Source organism: Triturus cristatus, chromosome 9, assembly GCF_964204655.1.
Source record: "Triturus cristatus chromosome 9, aTriCri1.1, whole genome shotgun sequence".
NCBI classification, from domain to species: domain Eukaryota; kingdom Metazoa; phylum Chordata; class Amphibia; order Caudata; family Salamandridae; genus Triturus; species Triturus cristatus.
Genome location: NC_140592.1, coordinates 1216432691 through 1216456927, shown reverse-complemented (window position 1 = coordinate 1216456927; position 24237 = coordinate 1216432691). Strand labels below are relative to the sequence as shown.

The following is a 24237-nucleotide window of genomic DNA, read 5'->3' as shown; positions in this document are numbered from 1 at the left end:
ACCTCCCTGGGACAGAGTAATGCAACGCAGGGGTTTGCGCTGCCTTGCATTGCGCTCCAGATTTATCAAGTCATACAGGGTCACACAAGGTGGCCTTGCGTGGTTTGATTAATCTCTAGTTGGGACTGGCATCTATTGGAGTGGGGGCTCCTATGCGCAAAATATTATATAAAAAAATTAAATTTTAAAAAACGTACCTAGTGCGCTGTCCTCGCTCCAGACCTCCTCTTTGCAGGAACTGGAACCGAATGCTGGAACTCCCTTGCCCAATCATGGTGCTGCTCACATGCAGCATGTGAGCAGCGCCCTGATTGGAGGGAACGGCCTCACTTGGTGCTCCACAGCACTCTGGAGGCCTGCACTTACTCTTAGTAAGAGGTTTAAAGTGCCCATGTGTGGCTGGCCATCACAAGACGGCTGGCCAAAAAGAAATGTGCACATTAAACAGTGCATTAAACAGCCCACGCACCTCCCTCTTGCTGTCAGTCAGCAGCTGCCTGCCCCTGTCCTGACGCTTGCCTCAGGACAGGGGATGAAAAATAAAATGGTATTGTACTACCATTTTATTTTTAATCTCTGGGGATTTAGGGGGGAGGAACCTCCTCTGTTAATCTCACTTAGGTTTTGCATCGCCCTTGCACCCCTGCGCAAGGGCTACGCACAACCTCTATAAATATAGCCCTTAGTCCCTAAATTGGAAATATTTATTTAATGTATTTTCAGGAATTCAGGAAGGGTTCATCTGAAAGATCTGAACCAGGCCTTGACAGCTGAACTGTTGCTGCTGGGAATATGGATGTTGCCTCTGCAGTTGATAGACAAATAGGAAGTGAAAAGATATCTGGATATTTTTCTATTCAGTAACTTGATCAAAGGTCCAAGGGCAATATACAGCGGTGGTCTCAGCAGGATGAAAAATAAGGCACAGTTTGAGTATAACAGGTCCAAGCTAAGAAATCAAAAAATGGGATTCCCTGGGCTTGAAACCTAGTACACCACATTGTTGTTGCACGTGAGCGCATTGTGGGGGCGCATTTCTTTTGTAAGGACCATAAGGAATGAAGAGCAGAATGGGCTAGGAAAGAAAACCAGGAGAACTTGAATAATATTACCCTCCCACTTTTAATATCTATCAGAAGGGGAAATATCAGTGCAAGTTTCAAGTGCTGCTTTGACCTTTGTGATAACTGGAGAAGCTTTAAAGCCAGATGGCATCTCAGTGGATATGTATGAAATGTTGACCAAGATCCCAGAACTGCATTTAGTATTTTTTTAGTATCTGCCTACAGACGGCGTTAGCTATATGTTCATTATACAAGTATTAAATATACTGGGACCCCAGCAGATGGCGGACGTTTACAGGGTTACATACTGAGCTGTTGACTAATACTAGTAGCATTCATACAGGGACCCCCGCAGATGGCGGACGGTTACAGGGTTACATACTGAGCTATTGACTAATACTAGTAGCATTCATACAGGGACCCCCGCAGATGGCGGACGGTTACAGGGTTACATACTGAGCTGTTGACTAATACTAGTAGTATTCATACAGGGACCCCGACAGATGGCGGACGGTTACAGGGTTACATACTGAGCTGTTGACTAATACTAGTAGCATTCATACAGGGACCCCCGCAGATGGCGGACGGTTACAGGGTAACATACTGAGCTGTTGACTAATACTAGTAGCATTCATACAGGGACCCCGGCAGATGGCGGACTGTTACAGGGTTACATACTGAGCTGTTGACTAATAATAGTAGCATTCATACAGGGACCCCCGCAGATGGCGGACGGTTACAGGGTTACATACTGAGCTGTTGACTAATACTTGTAGCATTCATACAGGGACCCCCGCAGATGGCGGACGGTTACAGGGTTACATAGTGAGCTGTGGACCTAACATTAAGGCTTTCTCAGTAAATAAAGTAGTGCCTACAATTTAGCATTAATGTAGTAATTGTTCCACTATGTGGCATTCTGTGTGTACGGAAAAAAAACATGTTGCCACTCGTCAAGCCCTTGTACTACACTTTTCATTACCTAGCCATAGCCATTGATGTCAGGAAAGACTTGGGGCCCCAAGAATTGGCCCCAGTATCACAAAGAATCAGTTGGAGCATCTCTGGCTTCCCTGTCAGAAAGATGTTTCAAAGTTTTTTTCTCGAAATGGCAAATGTATTAGTGTCTGGCTAAATCCGGGACTGGTTGTACTCACGGCTGCTGCTGCCTTGAGGTAAGACTTGGCAGCCAATCACCTCCGGCAACGCGAGCAAGGGAGTGCCTGGTTGCCTAGAAGTATCAAAATGACACTGTTGCCATGGGAGGGGCAGTAAAATGTTACTTTGTCTAAAATCCTTGCCTTGCTTCTGCAATAAACCCTGGGAAATGTCTAGCGGCACCAAGGGATGGGTAATCGGGTGTCAGCATTTCCAGAGACTGCAAATACACTGGTGAAATCGGGAGGTTTCTTTGCTTGTTTTACCATTCAGATAAATATCTGTGCGCTGAGAGGTACATCTGACTGGTCATAAAGAAAGGCAAGGGTGGGGGTAGATAGTCCGCTAGTTAAATGGGTGGGGTTCGGTCTTTAAGTGAATAGGGGGGTAAATCCCCTTTTGGACCTTGTAAGGGCAGAGAACTTGCTAACCGCAGTGTTTCCTTTTGTCTTGGTTTTGCAGGGAAAAACACTGGCTTCCAAGCGCCTCACAGGTCTCATGCAGTCTTCCTGACAGTCACCGCCGGTCGAGCAGCCGCTGAGAACCTGAGGCATGGCTTCTCCTGAGCCCCGCTGGAAGGTTCATGTTGCAAGGAAAGTGGGTCAAAGCAGTGGGAAACAAATGCGAAGCTGGACCGGGCCGCTGCAGGGTCTTCTTTCGATAGGTCACGTCAACACTCGGTCAACTTCGTAAGAACTCTCCATTGCAATGGACCTTTGGGTTTGTGATGCCTTGACATGGGAGCACACCTTGCTTTTAAAGAACGGGACAACACAGGTGGATATTTTGTTTGAAAGAACTCAGCAATAACACCAGACGAGGCATAGAAGAGCTGGTCTGAGTAGGATCAGAAGAACTAAAGCTCAGTCCTCAGTCTCACCTCCCCCTGCTGCACGGTTGTAATGGACCGCTCCACCACAACTGCCGACCTTTCCTCCATTTGTTGCACGCCACCCGACTCCAATGGATCAACCGCCAGAAGCTACTTCCACTCCTAGAAACCATCATGGGCTCTGTTTCTGTGCGCTGTGACTCTGCAAGCATCTCATTGGCTTGTTGTCATGTTGGACAAGTTGTTGAAAATGCACATTGTCTTTGGCGTTTTTCCATGGGCACTTTGCCAGGTCCAAAGATCATATAACTGGGCAAAGTTGTACACAATGCCATCGTACACACAATACACTAACTGTATGTTCTTTTGTGGCACATATTTACTGTGCTCGCCATATCTCTGTAGTACAAAAAAAAAGCGGGGGCATCTATAATTTATTAAACCCAATATTATGTAGGTGAACACAATGTTTAGCATGGTAGTTTGGTGTTTCTATACTGATTATATAATAGCCTTCCATGGCCAGAGTTAAACGGCGACCATTGGACATGTTTTTGTTCCGTCTGGTGGAGAAATCCTGCAAACAAACTTTAAATATCTTATAATAGCCAATGTCCCTAATCTGGGTTTACATAAAATTAGATTAAACTCAGATATCATAGTGCAAGATCAACCATTCATGCTGTTGTGAAGGTGAGACATCTAAACAAGGGCCAACATTTGGAGTGAAGACACTACAAATAGCAAATGCTGTTTGGTGCCCGCTGGGTATGTCGGTGCAAAGAGGGGCACAACAAGAACTAGGCGGTTGTGCTACATTCACACATGACTGAAAGCGTTTTTAAAAGCGAGATGTCTTATTTGTAGCTTCTGCCTCTATGGCATGTGTTAGGGATACCACTATCACAGTTGTATGGGATACATGGCTCCAGTGTTTTCAGAATGGTTCATCTACGTTTCAAGTATGATCAGCAATTTTTGTTTTCTAAGATGTGGTCCATTTACAGGAGAGACTCAAACCATTTAAAGTGCTCTACAGTCAATCAGCCATTTTGGTAAAAGTCAGAGGCTTCATTGTGGTTTGATGAATATTTAATTCCTCATCAGATTTTAGACAGGCGAAAGCATGGTCTCTGCTATTTTTACACTTTTTTTGTGCAAGTTACTTGTGTTCTTAAGTTTCTAAAAGTATCACTCGCAGCACCCCCACCAACACAAGTTGTTACTGTAAAGCCGCACTCCACAGAATGCAAGCCGGTGTCCTTCAACGAAGGCAAAGGAGAGTGTGTTACGCATCACGCGGCTCCAGATCTGTCAATCTTCCAAGCACGCCAACCTTGCAGGAGAATCGACAATTTCCCAGTAGGAAACGTCTCCAATGCATCCATTAGTCTGAAACAAGGGCATGTGCAGGTTACCCATACATAAGAGAAAACCTCAGAGAAATCCCAAATAAATGTTAATAAAAGCATGATAGAACGTTTTTACCCCAGTTTATATGTTTAGGAATTAGAGCTGACTTTGGTTAATGCAGACAGGATAAAGCCAAGTAGATTTAAAGGGGAAACAAGAGCCAAAAGTTCTCTCTCCAAAAGTTCTGAAAGATTTTGACGAGCTACTGCTTGATAGGCGTGCCAACCTGCGTCGCTTAGCACTTTCCACAGTGGACTGTACCATAAAGCATCATAATCAGGGGAGGGGCTCCAATGAGGTAGACCAGCCCACGTCAATATTAACATTTGAGCCTGGCTGTTATAGTAGCTGGCTTCTCTGCTCTTTGTCTTGCACTCAGTATGTTGCATCCTGACACCACCAGCAGTAACTGTCGGTGTAACTCCTATTCTTGACTGGGATAAATTTAATTTCCTTAAAAGCTGATTGGCTTGTTAAAAAGGCAAATCCTGATTCGCCCTGCAAAATGATTGAGTCCTGTTCAACATTTCAATTTAAAAGAAAAACACCTTCCCAAGGCAGATTTGCGTAGAACCCCCAGAGTACGGTGCATAATGGGGCGAGTACTGAAAGCAGTGTCCACTTTTTCAACATGCATCATTTCATATACTTTTGTTGCTCTCCTGAATGTATGACATTACATACACCTTTTACATAATGGTTTTCCCTTTGGAAATGACTCAGTCAATCGAAATTTAAAATTTCTAAAATAGAGTGATCATATGTGGTTACATCAAACTCAGTTGAGACAGGAATATAAAGTGGGGAGAGCTCCATTCCTCTGCTCCTCTGGTTGCACAATTCAGCAAGGATGCAAAAATGCTTCTCTGTAGGAAACCTTCAGTTCTTCTCTTTGGTTGTATCTGCTGCTGTGCACTAATAGACAGCAGAAATTAAAGAGGCAATTCATAAAAAAGTGATACATTTGCACTAGCACAGTTAATTATATGAAAGGAATTCCCAAACATTCCCAGTAATACATCTGGAAAGTTGCACCAGGCGCAAAGTTCTTCTAGGAGTGTTGTGTGAAATATTCCTTGGGCTCGTCTTTCATCGAATTCTACTAAGTGTTGATTTACTTTCTGGGTAAATGGTGGCCAATGTGCAATTTCACATTGTTTTTCTTCCACAGGAAAACATTTTCCCAATGAAGAAACCCCTCCCCTACATCATGAATTACCCCCTATGCTTTTACTTAGTCCCTACTAGTCTAGGAAGAGTGGCCTTAGGACTACGTTGTAGTTTATGAAACCATGAGACCTGGGTTTTAGTTTGGGTTTGCACAATTGACTCGATTGTGTCATCTTGGACAAGTCGCTTTGTTTTGCTCTACCTGAAATCCCTTATCTGTCAAAGGTGTGAGCATCTACTACTGAGCTATCAACCCACAGCAGTGAGTGTGAATCAGTGCTTAGTTTGTAAAAGAACAAGTGTTGAGGCCCAAGGTTTTGTACGGAAGCCTACAGTCAGTGCTTTTGAAAGTCAGGGTGTTGAATACCGATGCTGCATAGACTTGATTTTAACATATGCTTCTTTAATCCAGCACCAGACACTCCCTGCCCCTTTAGCTCTCTCTTATAGGTTCTTTTTTATCCATGCTTTCTCCCTTTGACACTGTTTTCCCTCTTCCTCGCTTTTGCATTTTTTCTCTCTATTGCTCTGGATACAAGTTTTTAAGTGAAAATAAGTGCTGGTCCCCAGAAAAAAGTAACAGTGGGCCCTACCTGCAACCAAAGTCTCACACTAAGCAGTGGTGCATTTTTAAAAGTATAAGCATCTACCACATTTTAAACACCAAGCAGCTGTGTTTAGGATCTTACCCAAAACCTCTCCTCAACATTCTGTCCTTAGGAATGACACGATACACCTGCTAAAAGCATTGCCTGACCATGGCAATTTCAGAAAGCCTTCACAAAATCCTTTGAGTCCCACTCCATGTCTCCTGTTTCAGAGAGGCGTGTTATGTCAACCACAGTCATTGGGTCTTATCTGCTGAAGAACAGGGTTCTTCTGATCCCTAGTCAAGAATCCTTTGCCAGACACATATAACGTCAGTGCTGCCACGTCGCCTTAAGACAACATGTAGACAGTCGATAAAACATCCAAGTAAATCAGAGAATAAATATGTAAGGAAGCAGGCAATGCCTTATCTCTGTTAGGATCCTATCTTTGGAATGGAACTTTCTTCCTTCTTAATTCAGTTTCTTGATGACCACCTGAAAGGTAGGAAAGAAGTTAGGTCCTGCCTTTACTCCAACACTACCTGAAATCATTTGGTTACACGTGTGCATGTGTGTGTATGTCTGTCTGTCTCTTACTGGTTTCCCTTTTCAGGTCATCTGTACAATTGTATTGTCTTTGGGTTTTCATCACATAGTTTGAGTTGACTTCACTGACATGCTTGGCACACACTAAATAAATGAAAATGGACCTTTTTAGAAGTCTCTCTTTGGACTGAATCCTGCCAAGCTGTTGTCCTCATCTCTGTCACTAGTATGGCAAGTGTGAGCATATGGTAGTGAATCACTCAGCCTAAACCATTCTGCCTGGATGCCACCCCAAACCTGGAAGAGCCTGAGCGTTTTATGAAACCTGCGAGTCCGATGCCGCATGCCGTGGACAGTCACGTGTGGAGATACGCATGCACTTCCATGTTACGTAGAAGCCCACTGTGTTTGATTAGAGGTTTAATCATCAGACTACATGGGTAGCACCAAGAAATGCAGTGTGGACTCTACAACTATTAAATGACTGTTAAGTCATTCTTTTTATGGTAATGAACATTTATAATTTCTCCTGATCCTCATTCTGCACTCACCTGGTTGAACTCAAACTCTAAACCGATCACCGAACCTCTTCTGTAACACTTACCATGCCTCCTCTTCCATTCTTCAGTTCTAGAAATATTTAAGAATCAAATCGTGGGTTGAAAGAATAGTTGACAGTCGTGCCTGGGCATTGGCGTGGGTAAATTCTATCCATCACTACCTGTGTTTGAGTTTGATCAAGTTTGACAGGTCTAGAAATACAGAGAAAAGGGCACTGGTTTAACATCCATCACATGCGTTCAATGCCTCAAATAAATATATACATATATATAGAAACACTGTCTATCTTAATTAACAAAATACATTTTGCACGTTTTTCTAAAGGTAAACCCAGGAGGCAGCAAGTTTTTGGGAAATGCAGAAGCGAGCTACCACAGTAATCAGAAGAATAAAGTTTGAGAGACAATAAAAATGAATGTGATTATTTGAGTCTTTTACTTCACTGTGTTTACTTGTTAATCATGTTTTGCATTTTATTTTTGTGTTCAAAATCTTTATTGGAATTTGTAGCATAATCTTAACTCAAGAAAATACAAAACATATGTATAACATAACATAAAATGATCAGTGGTGGCTAATCTGCTAAGGCGGAGGAGTGTCGCCGCACTACTATTTCAGTGGTGCATAAAATAAAATGATAATAACAGGACATTATTATGATTTTATTTTTCCATACAGCACTTGGAGTCGGGAGGAGATGGGCCCTGTGATGCCAGAGCAGAGTGAGGAGTGGTTTGCACTCCTCTAAGTGCACATGATGGTTTTGTACAGCCTTTTTGGGTCAGCCAAACCACCATACGCACTTAGAGGAGTGCAACGTAGCCCCGTGGAGAACATCCCCATCCTCCCAGGCACTGCCTGAGCGGCCAAACAGGCCACTCAGACCAATCACGACAATGAAAATGTGTACGAAACCAATACCACTTGTCACCACTTGGTGTCCCAACACTGGTAATCGAGTACTACCCAGAATCCTGTTGAACTACGACAGGCAATTAATTGAGCAGGAAATGTGGAGATATTCTGAAGCCGGTTTGTGCCCCCAAATATACCCCACCCTACACAGTAGACTGTTAGCTGGAGGTAGGTACTGCACACCTAAGTGGAAAAGGAGATGGCTATATTTGCGCCCCTGTCGTTTAAAGTGCTGAGTTACTTACTGTTAAAATGGATAAACATTTGGCTGATCTAATCTTGACAAAGGAATCATTTATGGATATAGGGTAAAGCACAATAATGAAACACGAGTATGGTTTATTTAAATTAAACTGGAGTAGAATGTATTCATTACAAATTCTGCGCTGGTAAATATTATAAGTAGCCTAAATGGTATGATTGCAAAGTAAAAGAGAATATTGCCCACTGTAATATAAGCTCATCACGCATCCCTCGCTTGAATATCAAGTGTATCATAGAGTCAGTGTTGGGTCCGCTCAATTATTATTTTGACGAAAGGAGGAACAACACTTGGGCGATGGACTTCGGCATGCTTAGTAATCCTGGTGTTGTCTGGGGTTTACTTCAAGCGTGTTGTTTGGTAGTGTTCATCTTTGTTCCCTTGTAGCCTCTGAGTATTGGCTATGGATCTCACAAAACCGAAGAAGTCGTGGTGAAGCTTGGTGGAGTGAGCTAAGCTCAGGGATTTGGTGAACAGCCGCGAGCCAAAGTCTTCCCAGTAGAGACCCCCATATGTACATTTGGTTGTAGTAAGGTAGCATGCAGCATGCTGATACACCTTCAATGCAATTGATTTTCAAACTTCACTACATGAACTTACAAGAGACTTCCATGGTTTTCTCTAGTGAATCAATATTTATTTTGTACTTGACTAAACTGAAGCCTTAAATGCTTAAAGATTATTTTTGGGTAGAAATGATCAACATAATCAACCAACTAATGTGTAGTAGCTTAGTAGATATACAAAAGCATTCAAAATATGCCAGATACTTCACTTTTAGCACGGTTAATTAATAGACGTGCTTTACTCAGCAGTCTACACCCTGTCTGTTTTCTTTTTCCAATGCTGGTAAAAGGCAGCTATATTCAAAAGGCTGGACTCACCCAGAGAGTAGTGAATCTGCTCCCATAGGTGTCCCCATAAAAGCTGGCATTACTGTGTTTTTGTAAGTCATAAACATTCCCAGTTGTATCCATGGAACCAGTGGTAGGAGAAGGTGTCCAGGGCTGCTACATGGCACCGCTCGCCAACATCGTCCAAGCGCACCACCTCAACATTATCTCATACGCCGACGACACCCAGCTGATCCTCTCCCTCACCAAGGACCCGGCCACTGTCAAATCCAACCTAAACGAGGGAATGAAGGCCGTCGCAGAGTGGATGAAGACCAGCCGTCTGAAAATAAACTCCAACAAGACGGAGGTCCTCATCCTCGGTTCCACCCCCTGCGCATGGGACGACTCCTGGTGGTCGGCCACGTTGGGAGCTGCCCCGACACCCACCAACCACGCACGCAACCTGGGGTTCATCCTGGAATCAACGCTCTCTATGACCCAGCAAGTCAACGCTGTCTCCTCCTCCTGCTTCAACACCCTCAGCATGCTCAGCAAGATCTACAGATGGATCCCCACCGAAACCAGAAGGACGGTCTCCCAAGCCCTCGTCAGCAGCAGGCTAGACAACGGCAACGCCCTCTACACGGGAACCGCGGTCAAACTCCAGAAAAGACTCCAACGCATACAAAACGCCTCCGCACGCCTCATCCTCGGAATCCCTCGCCACAGCAACATCACCGCACACCTGAGAGACCTGCACTGGCTCCCGGTCAACAAGAGGATCACCTTCAAGCTCCTCACCCACGCTCACAAAGCACTCCACAACGCCGGACCAGCATACCTCAACGAACAACTCACCTTCTACACCCGCACCGCCAGCTTGGCTCTGCCGACCTCGCCAACGTCCCACACATCCACCAAATGACCGGCGGCGGCAGATCATTCTCCCACCTCGCCGCAAAGACATGGAAGACCCTCTTCATACACCTGCGACAGACCCAGGACCTGTTGACCTTCAGGAGACTTCTCAAGACCTGGCTGTTCGATCAGTAGCTGCTTCATCCCCCTCCCCATCTAGCGCCTTGAGACCCTCACGGGTGAGCAGCGCGCTCTACAAATAATTGATTGATTGATGCTACTGGGAATGGTATATAACATTTTTGCACATTGATATTGCAACAAAACAGGATAGTGCACTGGGGAAGCCAACACATTTGTGCATTTCTACATTCCTTAGTAGTTCTAGCTGTTCTCAAAGGGTAAACATTTATCCAATTAAAGAAACTCGTTCATTTAAATTCCATGAATGGCGAGGGTGTTTCATTCCCTCTCCATCCCAGAAGGGCATTTTACTCCAGTCCTTTGTATGAACACATCTCTAACCTCTTCCAGGGTGGGAAAGGGTCCGAGAGCTGTTTTTGAGCATTCATGACAACACCTTGATCCCCCACCCCTTGTGTGAGGTTTACTCCTATGTAAATATATGCAGTTGTGGCATACAATTACGCAGGAATAAATGAATTCATGTCTGCTAGAAATCCTTTTTTGAATATCTGGACGTGTAAATTCAGCCGTAAATATATGTTTCTGGGCGTAAATAGCATCAAACTTCTCAGTCCCTGACAGACATCCTAATGTGTTCAGCATTTGTTAGTAAAGTACTCTCAGCGAATAGATCAGAATGTGAACATTTCCCTCCATCATCATCATTATCATTTATTGTGGATATTTCTTACCCATGAAATACTGTCAGAATAAATAGCAAATAAGTACAACAATCTTAGTAAATACATTTTAAAAGGTCAATAAAAACAACCAACTCCTAGTAAAAAACTTATTATAAACAATATAAAAAGAGGGATAAAGAGGATTAAGATTGGAGAAACAATACATCATTGCACGAGATCCAAATAACCTCATTACAACATATATTATTACAGATGACGTGGAGGTACATGCTATTCTGAAGGTTGCAATATGGTCTCACACCAAGGGGCATATTTACAAGCCCCTATCTCCACCAAAACGTCACTTTTTTCGACATTGTGGTGGCGATAGGTGCTTCGCCTTATTCAGAAGGTGGCATTAAGCCACTTAGCGTGGCTTAATGCCGCCTTGTGAATAAGGCACCCTTAGGTACATTCCACCGCAACACCCATTGATTTTGACGCTGCGCCATATTTAGAAGGGTGGCATAAATATGCGGCAGTGCCAAAATTAAGACCAAGGAATACCTGGTCTTAAACCTGGCGCAACAGGGAGAAATTTTTAATTTCTCCTAGTTTTTGCTGTTTCCATGTATGTTGCGTTGTGCAGCACACGTAGAAACAGCGAAACACCATTGATTGTTTATGTGCAGGAAGGTGTCCCTTCCTGCACATAAACAATCCTTAAAATAAAATGGCGTTTTGAAACTTCTACTTGTGCTGCATTAAGCAGCACACATAGAAGTTTCAAAACGGCATTTCAGATTGTTTATGTGCAGGAAGGGACACCTTCCTGCACATAAACAATCATTTCACTCAACGTAGGCCCCCATGCACTATGGTGCAGGGGTGCCTGCGTTGGCGCTAGGCAGGTAAATTATTGCCAGCATAGGGGGAAATGCAAGGCTGCACCGTATTCTTGTAAATACCATGCAGCTCTGCATTTCAGAAGTGGCAGAGCGCGGTGTTAAGCCAAGGAGGCTAATGCCACGCTCCGCCACTTCCTTGTAAATATGCCCCCAAGTTTCCAGTAAACAGGAAGAATCGATCTGCTTCAGCTGCTATGATACAAGAGGGGAAATGAAAAAAATGCAATAGAGTCTTCTCAGTATTATTACACTAGCAGCACGCCGTTGTGCAAGCGTTACTAAACCAATTTCCAGTAAAATATGATAATGGCAAAGTTCCATTTCTGAATTTCATGTATAGGAAGTATCTCACCTAAGTAAGTCTCGAACTTCGTGGCAGACTTGTGGTCCAGAAGAAATTCAGTTACAGGCCCATTCTGCATTCTTTCGTGATCTAAAACAGTCCAATATGTCCTCTTTAGGAATGTAATACCTACTGGTGTATTTAATTCTGGTTAGTCCAATAGTGAGGCACCCCTATCTCAATGAGCGTTGATTGGACGTTTATCACCCAAGGGATTGAAGTGGCTAACTTAAAAGGGAGAATTTCACTCAAAGCAGTTCAACAGTGGAGAAATGCTTCATGAGTCCAAATCCATCATCAAACGCCTATGAATGTCAAGCTCTTTCAATAGTTCTTAGGCCTAAGTCCAGCAGCATCTGACAATTTGGGATGCTGCTTGGTAATTTAAGGAAATTTGTATCAGAACCATCAAGCAATTTCATACTCACGAACCCCATAGATCTGGTCCATTTAATGAGAAGTTTGCACCTGTGTTTAATACATTTCCTGTGGAGAGGAAATGGCATAGAACCCAGGCATTTGGCAAAATCAGTGATAGACCTAGTTCTATGTTTCAGCAATGTGGTATTTTTAATAGTTTGGTTTGACCACTTTGCCATGTCAGTCATACGCACACCTAGATAATCCAATTCATGCACACATGCTAAGTTTGTGCCATTCAGCGTAACTGTTCTTTTTGAGCAGATTAAATATCATCAGTTTGGTCTTAATGACATTAATTTCTAACCCCCTTCAATCTGCAGAAGTCTGAATGACTCTTAGGTACGTCTTGCAGTCCACTCGCTGATTTAGATATCAAAACAGTGTTATTTGTGAATAATAAAGTGCAAAGTTTTCGCTGGTGAGTGATAGAGCATCATGGCGACAGCATGGAAGATGAACAACTATGCTATCCATATCCGGCCCTCTATAAAATGTTATCGGGCCCGCAGCAAGTTTGATATAATTATATTTCTCCTTGTTATACCTCACCTGGGAACATGTAGCATTTTGACCCATTACCAGGTCTACCAGTTTTGATAAATATTGGAATGCGCCAAAATCCATGGGTGGATGCGTGGGAACACCTACACTTCACTCATGGAACGACTCCCTGGGGCAGAGCAACACAAGGCAGCGATTTGCGTTGCCTTGAGTTACTCTAGATCAGGCGTCTCCAAACTACGGCCCACGAGCCACATCGGGCCCTCTATAAGATTTTATCCGGCCCGCAGCAACTTTTGCATTAACAGGCTAAAATGTAGTTCTCTGTTCTTTTCCAAAGCCCCGGAGTCCAATGATCAAAGGGAAATATAGATCCAATTCCTTTGGCAGTGTGTCGGTGGCAGCAGAGCCTCTTGAATCTTCTCTATTATTAAAAATGAATTAAAAAGTGACTAGCCTGCTTTTCCTAACTACATTTAAGTAATTATTTAGTCAGAGCATTGGCTAATGTCAGAGTTTTACTCATTATATATCATTTCTTGGTTCAAGCACAGCATTGTTTCTTTGCAATTGTCCAATTTCTCTTTTGCTCTGAATTTTATCATGCTGATTACAAAAAAAGATCCAAGTAAGCCTTATTCATTTAAAATGTATTCATTCATTTATAAAACAGATCTTTTTCAGCCAGCTAATATTTGTGATATTCGATGTGGCCCTCATACTGAAAAGTTTGGAGACCCCTGCTTGGGATTTATCAAGCCACTCAGGGCAACGCAAGGGGCCCTTCCGTGGCTTAATGAATCTCATCTTAAGGGTTGTATCGCTTTTGCACCCTATTGTGTGGCACAAAAGTGACACACCTGTATGATAAATATGCCCCATACTGTTTCTGATCAATAAATGTTGTGCATAAAAAAATTACAACACAGAGGATCAGGATTCTTCATCCGAAACAGTAACTTCTAAATCCCTGTTTCAGAGCAGAAGAGAAATTAGAACAAAAAAAAGAATTAAAGCTGATAGACTGTGTGTGTGAACATGAGGTGGAGCATACGAACAAGCAGTGAGTTGAGCCATCTCCAATTCCAAGTCTGGTTCCTGGTTTCGAACTCCACACGACTGGATTCTGTCTATCCAGGATTGCAGCACTTCCAAACAACTGGAAATTTCCATGCAAGTCTGCAGCTCCCTTTGGATTCCCAGAGACCTCATCAAGTGACATCCTTCCAAAATCAAAGGTCCCCCGGCAAGCAAACAGACTGTCAGTGATCAGCCACCATAAGCCCCAGAGGTATCCCTTTGTAAGCATTGTGCTGTGTACCACCAAGGTAACAAAAATTCCTAGAGAAAAACAAAAAGCAATTGACGTGATGCTGGAATTAACCTCCTCCACAGATTATTACTCAGGGCTCTATTACATTCCATCATATCTCTTTGCTGAAGGTGACATCCAGAGAAAATCATTCTTGGCCAAACCACTAGGCCATATCCCTCTGAACCAGAAAACAACTATTTGGTATGACAAGATGCAAGTCCCATAGCGTAAAACATGCATGAGGAACTCTCACTGCAACTCATTGATAAGATCAAATAAGGCAAAATGTGTTGAGAGTTGCACTCAAAATAAAATAGTCAGATCTATAGTTACCAAAGAAGACATACTCTGGGGCTTCAAATATCAATGAAAGTGAAAAAAAGAATTCAGGTCTGGAAATTCCAGTCTAGATCCTGGTTGAGAGGGGTTAAATGTGCTTGTGTTTCATGCATCCAGTCCTCAGTTTCCATTAGTAGGGTTATGCTAAAGTTCTTAGGTTACATTCAACAGGCCTACAGGAAATCAGATTCAAAACCAGGAGTTATAACAAGAAAATGAATGTCGTTCACATTGAACCAATTTAAAACAAGGTCAAGACTTGCGGTCTCTTTAGTCAAACTTCAGTTAAAAGAGACAGATTTGTGCAAGATTGTAGATCTTGAAGTGCCTGGTTTGTGAAACTTTTCGGCCTCTATGTGGCACTTAAGTGCTCAGGGAATCGCAATTTTAAATATATCAAATAGAAGTTCCACTCTGTCATGCATAAAAGATCACCTGTTGGTAGTATGTCTATGTAAAAGGATGGGAAAGCATAGGAAAGCACAAATGTTACAGGGGCAGAGACTATGGCGATGCAAACTCCATTGACTATGCACAGAATTGAACTTTTATGGCTATTTCCATCTTTTATTTTATCTTATTGTTAAAGAAATATTTTATTAGCATTTCCTCATTACATCATCTTTGAAAATGGCACCAAATGAGCTCTGTTCACCCTATCTCTATCAGTCCGATACCTATTGATCAGGTTTACTGCCTGGGCTATCCAGCCCTCTCCCCCTTTCCTCTAACCGCTTTGAACTGTTCCTTCTCAATCTATGACATCTTTGTAGTGCATCCATGATCTCCAGATGTGTTGGTGTTTGAGTGGGCACCCTCAGGCTGCATATATTAGTCTCTCCTTGATCCTACATTGGTCTAAACCAGTCTCCCATATTCCCCAGCTTGAAACCATTTCTCATCTCCACATCTGTGCAATAGCACATTTCACAATTACTAGATCTGATCCCAAGAACAAGTCTTCATATCTGCTCCTAGGCAGGCCATCTAATATATTCAGCAGTACTATCTGTGGTGTTAATGTTAGTGCGGTACCCACCCCTCAAAGACGGTCCGTGCTTTTCCATCCCAAAATCTCCAGATGACGGTATATCCCCCTATAATGTGAATAAAGTCACCCATTTAAGATTTACCCTTCAAGCAGATGGAGGCTCAATGTCTTTGGAAGCACCAGAGGTGCTGTCTGGTGATGTCTACGTGCTGTCGATAGTTGAACTGTATGAGTCTGTACCTAGCGGAAATAGGCATCTTACATGGGTCCATTACTGTAGTTGTCCAATCAATATTTTCAAGCGGGCTGATGTCTGCCTCCCATGTCCCTGTCAATTATGGAAATGTGTTTGGGGTATGTTTTATCATGGGCTTGCATATACTAGAAATCATATTATCTGCAAACTGTTCTGGTATGAGTTTGACCTCCAAGGGATTGAAGTTTGGTATGGGAGTTGCGGTGGCGAGATACAACCGCAGTGCATGGCGTAGTTGAAAACAGTAGAAGAATTGAGATGGTTAGAACAAAAATCTCCTAGGTCAGGAAAGGATCTCACACAGTCAAGTCAAATAAATTTCATTGTGTGGTTAATTAAAACCTTGACAATATAGAACATTTAAAAGAGAACTAAAACCATGGTATGCAGAGGACTCGGAAGTAAAATGGATCGATCATTACTGTGGTACCGTCCAACATAAACGGATAGTAATAGTTGACTTACTGGCGGTTTATTTGTTTAAAATCAATTACAAATAAACCAAAATGCACAGTTCATTGAAATGGGTAAATCTTTATATAGGTGGGCATTTGATGTCAGCAAATAAAATACATAGTTTAAAATCAGCAATCGTTAAATAAAGACAGTATAGATGTTTAGAGTCAGTTGCAGGTGGGCCACAGTGCATGGTGCCTATTGTCAGTCGCCGGTCGTCGCTGGGCTTTATATATATATATATATATATATATTATTTTTTTTTAGAACTCCCTGCACCACTTTGAAGAATTTGGCTATTTTTGCCAGTTCAGAAGAGACCATGGTGCTGAAAATCCAATTTGTAGCGTCATTGCAAGTCCTTATACCATGGGCTAAAAAACGTGGCTTTAGCAGTGACCGCCTAAAGTGAAGCAGCGACGGATAGCAACAGAGTAAGTGTGGAAAGGTTTCAAGTTTGTAGCCACACAGTCTGCACTTAACAATATTGGAGAGGGGTGACCAGTTTGGATTAAAATCTTTAATTTGTAATGCCATCATCCTCACAGCCAAAATTTGGGTAAAGCAGGCTTTTCCCGATTGTCCAATTAAGATATGGATGTGGCTGCCGGCCAACATGGCAGACATTATCGTACGATGTTGCCAGGGTCTTTAAATGTGGAGTGGGCCTGATGTTTTCCATATATGCGGTCTTTGAGAGGAGTTTTGTCTGTTTTTTCAATATACTTTTCCCTGTTGTGTACGTGAATGATGGAGCATTTAGGTTGGTCAAGTCTATATGAAGCGTGTCTGCTGCTGCCATTAAATAGGTGAACAAGAACTGTTTATTTTTTCAAATATATTTTGAATGGCAAACTTCAACGTGCACACCATGCCGAGATGCATCTGTGATAATATTTCAGAAAAGTCTGCATGTGGGCCCACTTTAGACCATCTAAACCAAATCCAAGTCTCACCAATGATCCCTTGGTGTAATATGGCAGCCTGAACACTCTTTTGTATACTTTTAGATGTCATTTTTCCATGTTTTTAATGAGTTGTCCCAGGAGGGCCTCACTGCCATATGTGATAGCGAATGGTAGTACGCCCCAAGCACTTTTCTTATTGGGACTGAGGTGGGGCTTCAAGGGCACCATTCGGTTGGCAAAGCCTGGTGGTAATTAGTGTGGCCTTATCTTTGGGGTGGTTCAAGGTAGTTATAATGTTTTGCTCCTGTTATTTTTAAGGGGCCGAGAGACCAGTGATGACTTATTTGCTTGCGCCTCCTTCCAAATGATATCACCTCTGTTTTTGAGACATTTACTATCATCTTGTTTGTCTTACTATATATGTGAAGGGCGTTTAGTGCTCTCTGGATCGCTATTTTTGAGTTGTCAAGCAAAAGAATGTAGTCTGCGCACTGCAGTATTCTGATCTTAGTTTTTCCTATTTTTGGTGGAATTAAATTTGCGTGACTTAGTGCCGAAGACATGTCTGCTCTGTATAGATTAAAAAGCGTTGGAGCTATTATGCATCCTTGCTTTAGGCCTTGGTTGGTGTTGATCTTGCTTGACAGCTTGCCCCTCACCCAAGTTGATGAATAAAGCATGATGATAGCATTAAGCAGGTCGCTTGGGATGTTCCACACCTGGAGTTTACTCCATAGTATGCCCCTGTCCACCGGGTCAAATGCTGAAGAATAGTCAACAAAGCATGCATAAAGAGCAAGGGATTTTTGGCTGTTCACCTGGTGTATGAGGTAGGAAAGGGTAACTATGTTTCCAGTGTGGAGGAGTTTGGTCCGAATCCTGTTTGGCAGAAATGAATAATCGTGTTTGTTGTTCCCCATGACTCAAGATATTTTAAAAGGGCAGAGGAATTGCATCTTGGCCTCAAAGTCCAATAGGGCAATCAGGTGGTAGTTTGTGGGGTTCTGTCTGTTGCCCTTTTTAAACATTGGATGCAGAATTGATCCTCTCCAGCTGTCAGGGACTTGGCAAAGCTTGAGACATGTGCGAAACTGTGGTGTGAGGACTGCATGCCCCAATGCTGGGTCATCTTTGAACAGTTGTGCTGGGAGCATGTTTGGGCCAGACGCTCCTGATGTTTGTGTTTTGCATATGACTTTTTTGATGTTATTAATCGTAAACTTTAAGACATCTCTATTTGGGTGATCCGTGTGGTCTAAGGTTTCTGGTGAAGGAGAGCAAGGTTGTTCAGCTACGTATAGTTTTTTTATGTGCAGTGTCCATGTAGCTTCATTGATGGTGTTAGGTCTAATGATATCCTGGTGTGTTTTGTTTTTGATGTGCCTCCATAAGTCGGCTTGGTTTTGCTTACTCATCATGAGTGAGTATACGTATTCGTCTGTTACTCGAATCTTTCTAGAAGATGCCAAATTTAAAGAAGAATGGTCCCTAGCTGCGTGGAAATGCACTAGGGACTGGCTAATTCTAATCATCAAGACGGCCAAACGTCTAGCGGACGATCTAATAATTAAGATCACTGTAGCGGAAGGAGCACTGAAAGCAAGTATCACGATCATGGCTTTTAAAACAAGACTTGCAGAAATTAATAATAAAATATAGGAAAACAAGGAGTACCTGATGTAACAAAAGGTGACAAAACTCCAGAAAGATATAGCAAAATTCAGCAAAGAAAAAGTATACCTGTACTTAAAAGAAGACTACCGTCCACTATATGATGACAACTCCTCTGAGGTAAGTCAGTCATCGAGGAAGAGAAATTCCTCCAGTAGCAGCAACTCCAGCACAGAGCGTTGGGGAGCCCTGCATCTCAGAAAGGAACCACCTCCACCGATATATGGCTTCAGATTGCCCCCGTTCCAAGGGCCCCCAATGTGGCAATACCCAGGTTACCCACATGGCCCCCAGCAGCCCTTCACTCCTTTCCCCCAACCTTTTTTAGGCAGAGGCTTGGGCAGAGGGCGAGGTAGGTAGAAGAAGAGAAGGACAACACCAAAAGAAACAGGTCAATGGCAGGACCAGCAACCGCCGTAACACATGGAGCTCAGGAGCCACACGGGGAAGAAAAATTGATCGTCAACCTTTCCACGACATCTCTCAGTGATGTTGAAAAGAAGGTTCTGTGTAGAGGTCTGGGCTTTGTGCCTACACCCAAACAAGATCCATTTAAAACAAATTGTGAACTTCACAACTTTTTTCAAAAAATAAGATTACAGTCCTTCTTTGCGGGACAAGCAGAAACACAAACAGCCAACTCAGGCCTACGTAAGCCATCAAACTTTACTCCCAATGCCAGCATAGTACCAGCAGAGGTGCTTACCTTTGAAAAAGCTGTACTAAAAGAAATCAACAACAAAAAAACAAGCAGGGCTTTTCACAATACATCCAGGTTGGAAAATGAGGCTATACTGACGTTGGCCAATGATACCACAATCACAATAAAAGAAGCTGACAAAGGGGGTGCAATAGTGATTATGTCTACTACTGATTACAGGAACGAGTGCCTCCACCAACTGCAAGATGTACAGTACTACAGTCCTTTACTTGAAGACCCCACGCCTCTCGACACAGATCAAGATCATAGTTACAGCTGCAATAATCCAGGGAGGATAACCAAACATGAGGCAGATTTCCTCATCAACGACAACCCCCGACTCCCCTACTTCTATACCCTTCCAAAAATACATAAAGCAACACGGCCACCATCGGGGAGACCCATAGTGTCAGGCATCAGGTCTCTCTTGGAACCCTTATCAAAATTCTGCAACCACTTCTTTAAACCTCTGGTAAAAGAAACTCCTTTTATCCAAGACACGAGGGATGTCCTGAATCTTATTGAGGCCAGTAACACCGAGGTTCTGCAGATAGCGTGCCTCGTCACGTTAGATATAGAGGCACTGTATACAAATATTCCCCAACAAGAGACACTGGAAGTTATGGAGGAAACTCTAAGATCAAGGGTCTGGTCAGCCAATACCCCAGGCAGCTTCAAAATGGAGTGTGCAGCCTTGGCGCTGACAGAAAACTTCTTCCAATTTGAGGACCGCCTCTTCCACCAGACACAGGGGACCTCAATGGGCAGTACCTTTGCCCCCAATTTGGCATGTCTGTACATGTCAGACTTTGAGGCTAAACACATACTAACTGACACGAACCCCTACAAAGATAATATTACTTTCTGGTGTCGTTACATCAATGATGTTCTCATTTTTTGGAAGGGCGGAGGAGAGATGAATCCCCCCTTTTGCTGAATTGGTAAATGGCCTCAATCCTTATCTAAAATTCACAGCCAATACTTCAGATCAGAAGCTTCCTTTTCTGGATCTAATGATCAGTCTGGCAGCTGGCAAACTACATACAAAAACCTCAAAAAAACCTACTGATAGTCACAGTCCCCTTCTATACAGCAGTTACCGTCCTAGAGCACTCCGGGACAATCTACCCGCCGGGCAGTTTTGACGCAATTGCAGCAACCTAAATGACTTTGTCTATCAGTCCATGGAGTTAGCTGACCACCTAACCAAACGAGAATACCCTCTGAGGAATATCAAGACAGCGCAAAAAAGAGCACAAAACAATAATAGAGAAGCTCTCTTAGAAGTACAGACAAAATCAAAATCCAACAACCTTACCTGTGTAACCACGTACACCCCAGATTCCAACCTGATCTAAAGAGTTATAAAAAAAATTGGAGAATACTACTGACGGGTGAATTATCTATCAGCCCCCCGAGATTCGCATTCAAAAGAACAGCCAATCTCTAAGACATGCTGGTTAACACAAGACCAAAAAGAAGGGGGCCCCAACTACAACTATGGAATTTACCCCCAGTGGTTGGACACTACCCTTGTAGGCAGTGCACGATTTGCCCCCTGACAAGTGCAACCAAATTGGTGGTACTAACAGAAACACTCACATGGAAACAGACAAAATATACAAATTGTAACACACGCAATTGCGTTTTCCTTATTACATGCACAATATCGCTTTGCTCCCGATGGTGTCATCAGTAAGCCCCCCACACTAAGTAGACACCCCGTAGTTTGTGCTCTGCTACAAACACCTCAAGTTATACCATTAAAGAGGGCACGTGACTGGCCCACTCACAGGTTCAGGCACATGACACTTTACTGGTTTAAATGGAGTGAGATCCACACTGTAGTAGTTTTAATTATAACCACACTCAGTTAATGGCCCCTCGCTTACCTCCCAACATGGCCACCTCCGTTCATGCACTAGTGGTTGCCGGTACGATGACAGAAAATGCTTACAAAAGACCCGCCTTCAGCGCATCCCAGTAAAGGGAGAGACAGAGCCAGGGTAGGTGAGGGGCTAGTTGCCACGCTGCCTGAAAGTGAGTATACAAACTCGGATGCCGGCTTTCCTCCTCTCTGGTAAGAACTTAAAAACCCAGTAACAATAACCTGCTTCTGTTCCTTGTCCCCCTCACCCCCTAACAGGTCTTGACTGTGCGACGGCCTCCGTTGTCCTTTCCCGTCAGCTTATACCTAACTAATGTGGGGTGAGTGCTTTACGCTTGTCCCGTGTGGACAATTAACATGACTTTACTGCCACACCTGATCACGTCTTTTCCCTTTTGAGTCAGGCACTTTTGTTGAGCTCACGTGCCCTAATCACTGCGTAGATTGTCACATATTAAATACTACGAACCCAGCGTGTGCACTTACCATTGTACATCTTGCACAAATCGTATGTCATGATACTTGTAAACTTGGTTATAGATTGTCACACACGCGTTGTTTGCATGATTTAAATACTTGCACTTGCCGTACCTTCGCCTTAGCATGGCTTGAAACACAGAAGAAATATATTTATTGGAAATATGTGTCGCGCCCGACCATTATACAACATGTGATGCGCTTTACCATTATATAACTGGGACAGTTTGTCGTGGGATTTATAGAAGTGGTTATAGACTGTCGCACCTCACTGTGTTCTGTGCATGATTTTAACACTGGCAAATACTGCACCTTGTGCCAAATGCATTTTTTTTTAAACCATATAATCAATGTAACTATTGCGAACATGTGAAGCGCCCACTGAGGATTTCCGTCTTCCATTTTGAAATTGTTCTTTCTCCCTTTCCCTCTCCACCTTGTCGCTTTGTTTTTCAGGTCACATAATACAAAGTAAAAGCATATATTGTATGCATTGGCATGGCTGGTGACTTTATCATCCAGTCACTTTGGTAGCACTAGCCGTGCAGTAGTATAAGAGTTCCAGATAATTTCTCGATTAACCGGTCCTGAGGAATTGCCGATAGGCCCCTTAGGGGCTGACAGTGGCAAGAAACATGTTGACCACAATATAGCCTTATAGCCCGCCGTAGCGGGCTATACCGGCTATTAAAAGCCCGCTCCAGCGTTAAAGGCCCGAGCCGAAGGCGAGGGCCTTTAACAAGGGAGAGGGACTTTAATAGCTGGTATAGCCCAGCTACAAAGGGCTATAAGGCTATTAGAACATTCTGCCACTAGAGGGCAGAATGTTCTAACAAATAACACAAAAGCCTCTCGGGGGGCGTGGCCAACCGGGCAACATGGCGGACGCGAGCTGCTGAGGCTCCGACCGTAATCCCCTGACAATCCTGGCGATGATCCTGTGAGGGGACAGGACGTGGCGGCAAGACGCGGGCCCAGAGAGAGGAGGCTGCGAGGAGTCCGCGCAGCCCAGCGGGCGGCGATTTCACAGCGCCGGGATCCGGCGCGGCTTGGGAGACGAGGGCGTGCGCGGCGGCCTGCGAGGAGGGACCGGCCGCTGGAGCCCACGCTGGCACTTGACGGAGGCCCTGAGACGGTGCTTCGGAGCAGAGAGACCTGCAGGCTGCGAACTGACGGCGCCTGGGGACGCGACCTGGCGGGAGCCCTGCCGGGTGCTGGGGCATTGCGAGGGGCCCAGAAGAGGCGACACGAGGCGGTGCCCAGGACTGCCTGCTGGAGGCCTGCTGCACCCTGTGAGGCGACTGGAGACGGGGCATCGTGGGGCTGTGGCCCGTGAGGACGGAGAGACCCGGACTGTGAGGGGGAGCCTGAGGCCACAAACCGTCGCCGAGAACTGGACAGTACGGTGAGCTGGGGCCGGGGGCCTGTGCCGGTCTCCCTGATGAATGTGAGCCCGCCATGACTGTGACAGAGATGTGAGGTGCGGAAGGCCCTGGCACCGGGGGGTGATCCACGGTCGCGCCTGCGGCAAGACGTGGGCGCAGGAGCCTGGACTGGAGTCGCCTGGAGCCGGTACACGCTGAGGGACGCCGGGCGGTGAGGGGTACAGCGAGCCCGGAGGACCCGGAGGCCGCGCGCGGGCGGCCGCTGCTGAATCTGAGGCCTGGCATAAACAGGGGCGGACGCCATTCCGTAGGAGGCGCCATCTTGGGTGCGGCTGTGGAAGCGCCTGGTCTGCTGGACGCTGCTGGGGTCGCCGACCGGCACGCAACGGAGCAATCTGGGGCCCCCCTCATGAGACGGTGAGCTGGGGAGCGGAGATCGCGGGAGTGGGACCCCCCCACCCGTGAGACCAGCTGACGGGGCTGGTACGCCTGGACTGCTTAGCGCCCCAGTGAGCACGAAGACGGCGAAGGCAGAGTGCGTCGGGGGGGGCAGCGATCTGCTAGCGGGCACCGGTCGGGTGTACCAGGCAGGGCTGGAGAGGGCCTAGATTGGAGGACAGCCGGTTGTCGCACCGGGGACAGGTGCTGTGGTGTGGTGCCCT

At 44.5% G+C, this 24237-nt stretch overlaps 1 protein-coding gene across 2 annotated transcripts in view; it reads left to right on the top strand.

The window, feature by feature from the left end:
* RGS6 (regulator of G protein signaling 6) overlaps positions 1-3521 on the top strand; it is a 1064816-nt gene extending 1061295 nt beyond the window's left edge. For both annotated transcript variants that reach the window (XM_085627281.1, XM_085627283.1), the window contains one exon: positions 2685-3521. In XM_085627281.1, coding sequence (XP_085483407.1) covers positions 2685-2735 — 51 coding nt within the window. In that variant the 3' untranslated portion in view covers positions 2736-3521. The remainder of the gene's footprint in view (positions 1-2684) is intronic.
* Positions 3522-24237: the final 20716 nt, after the last annotated feature.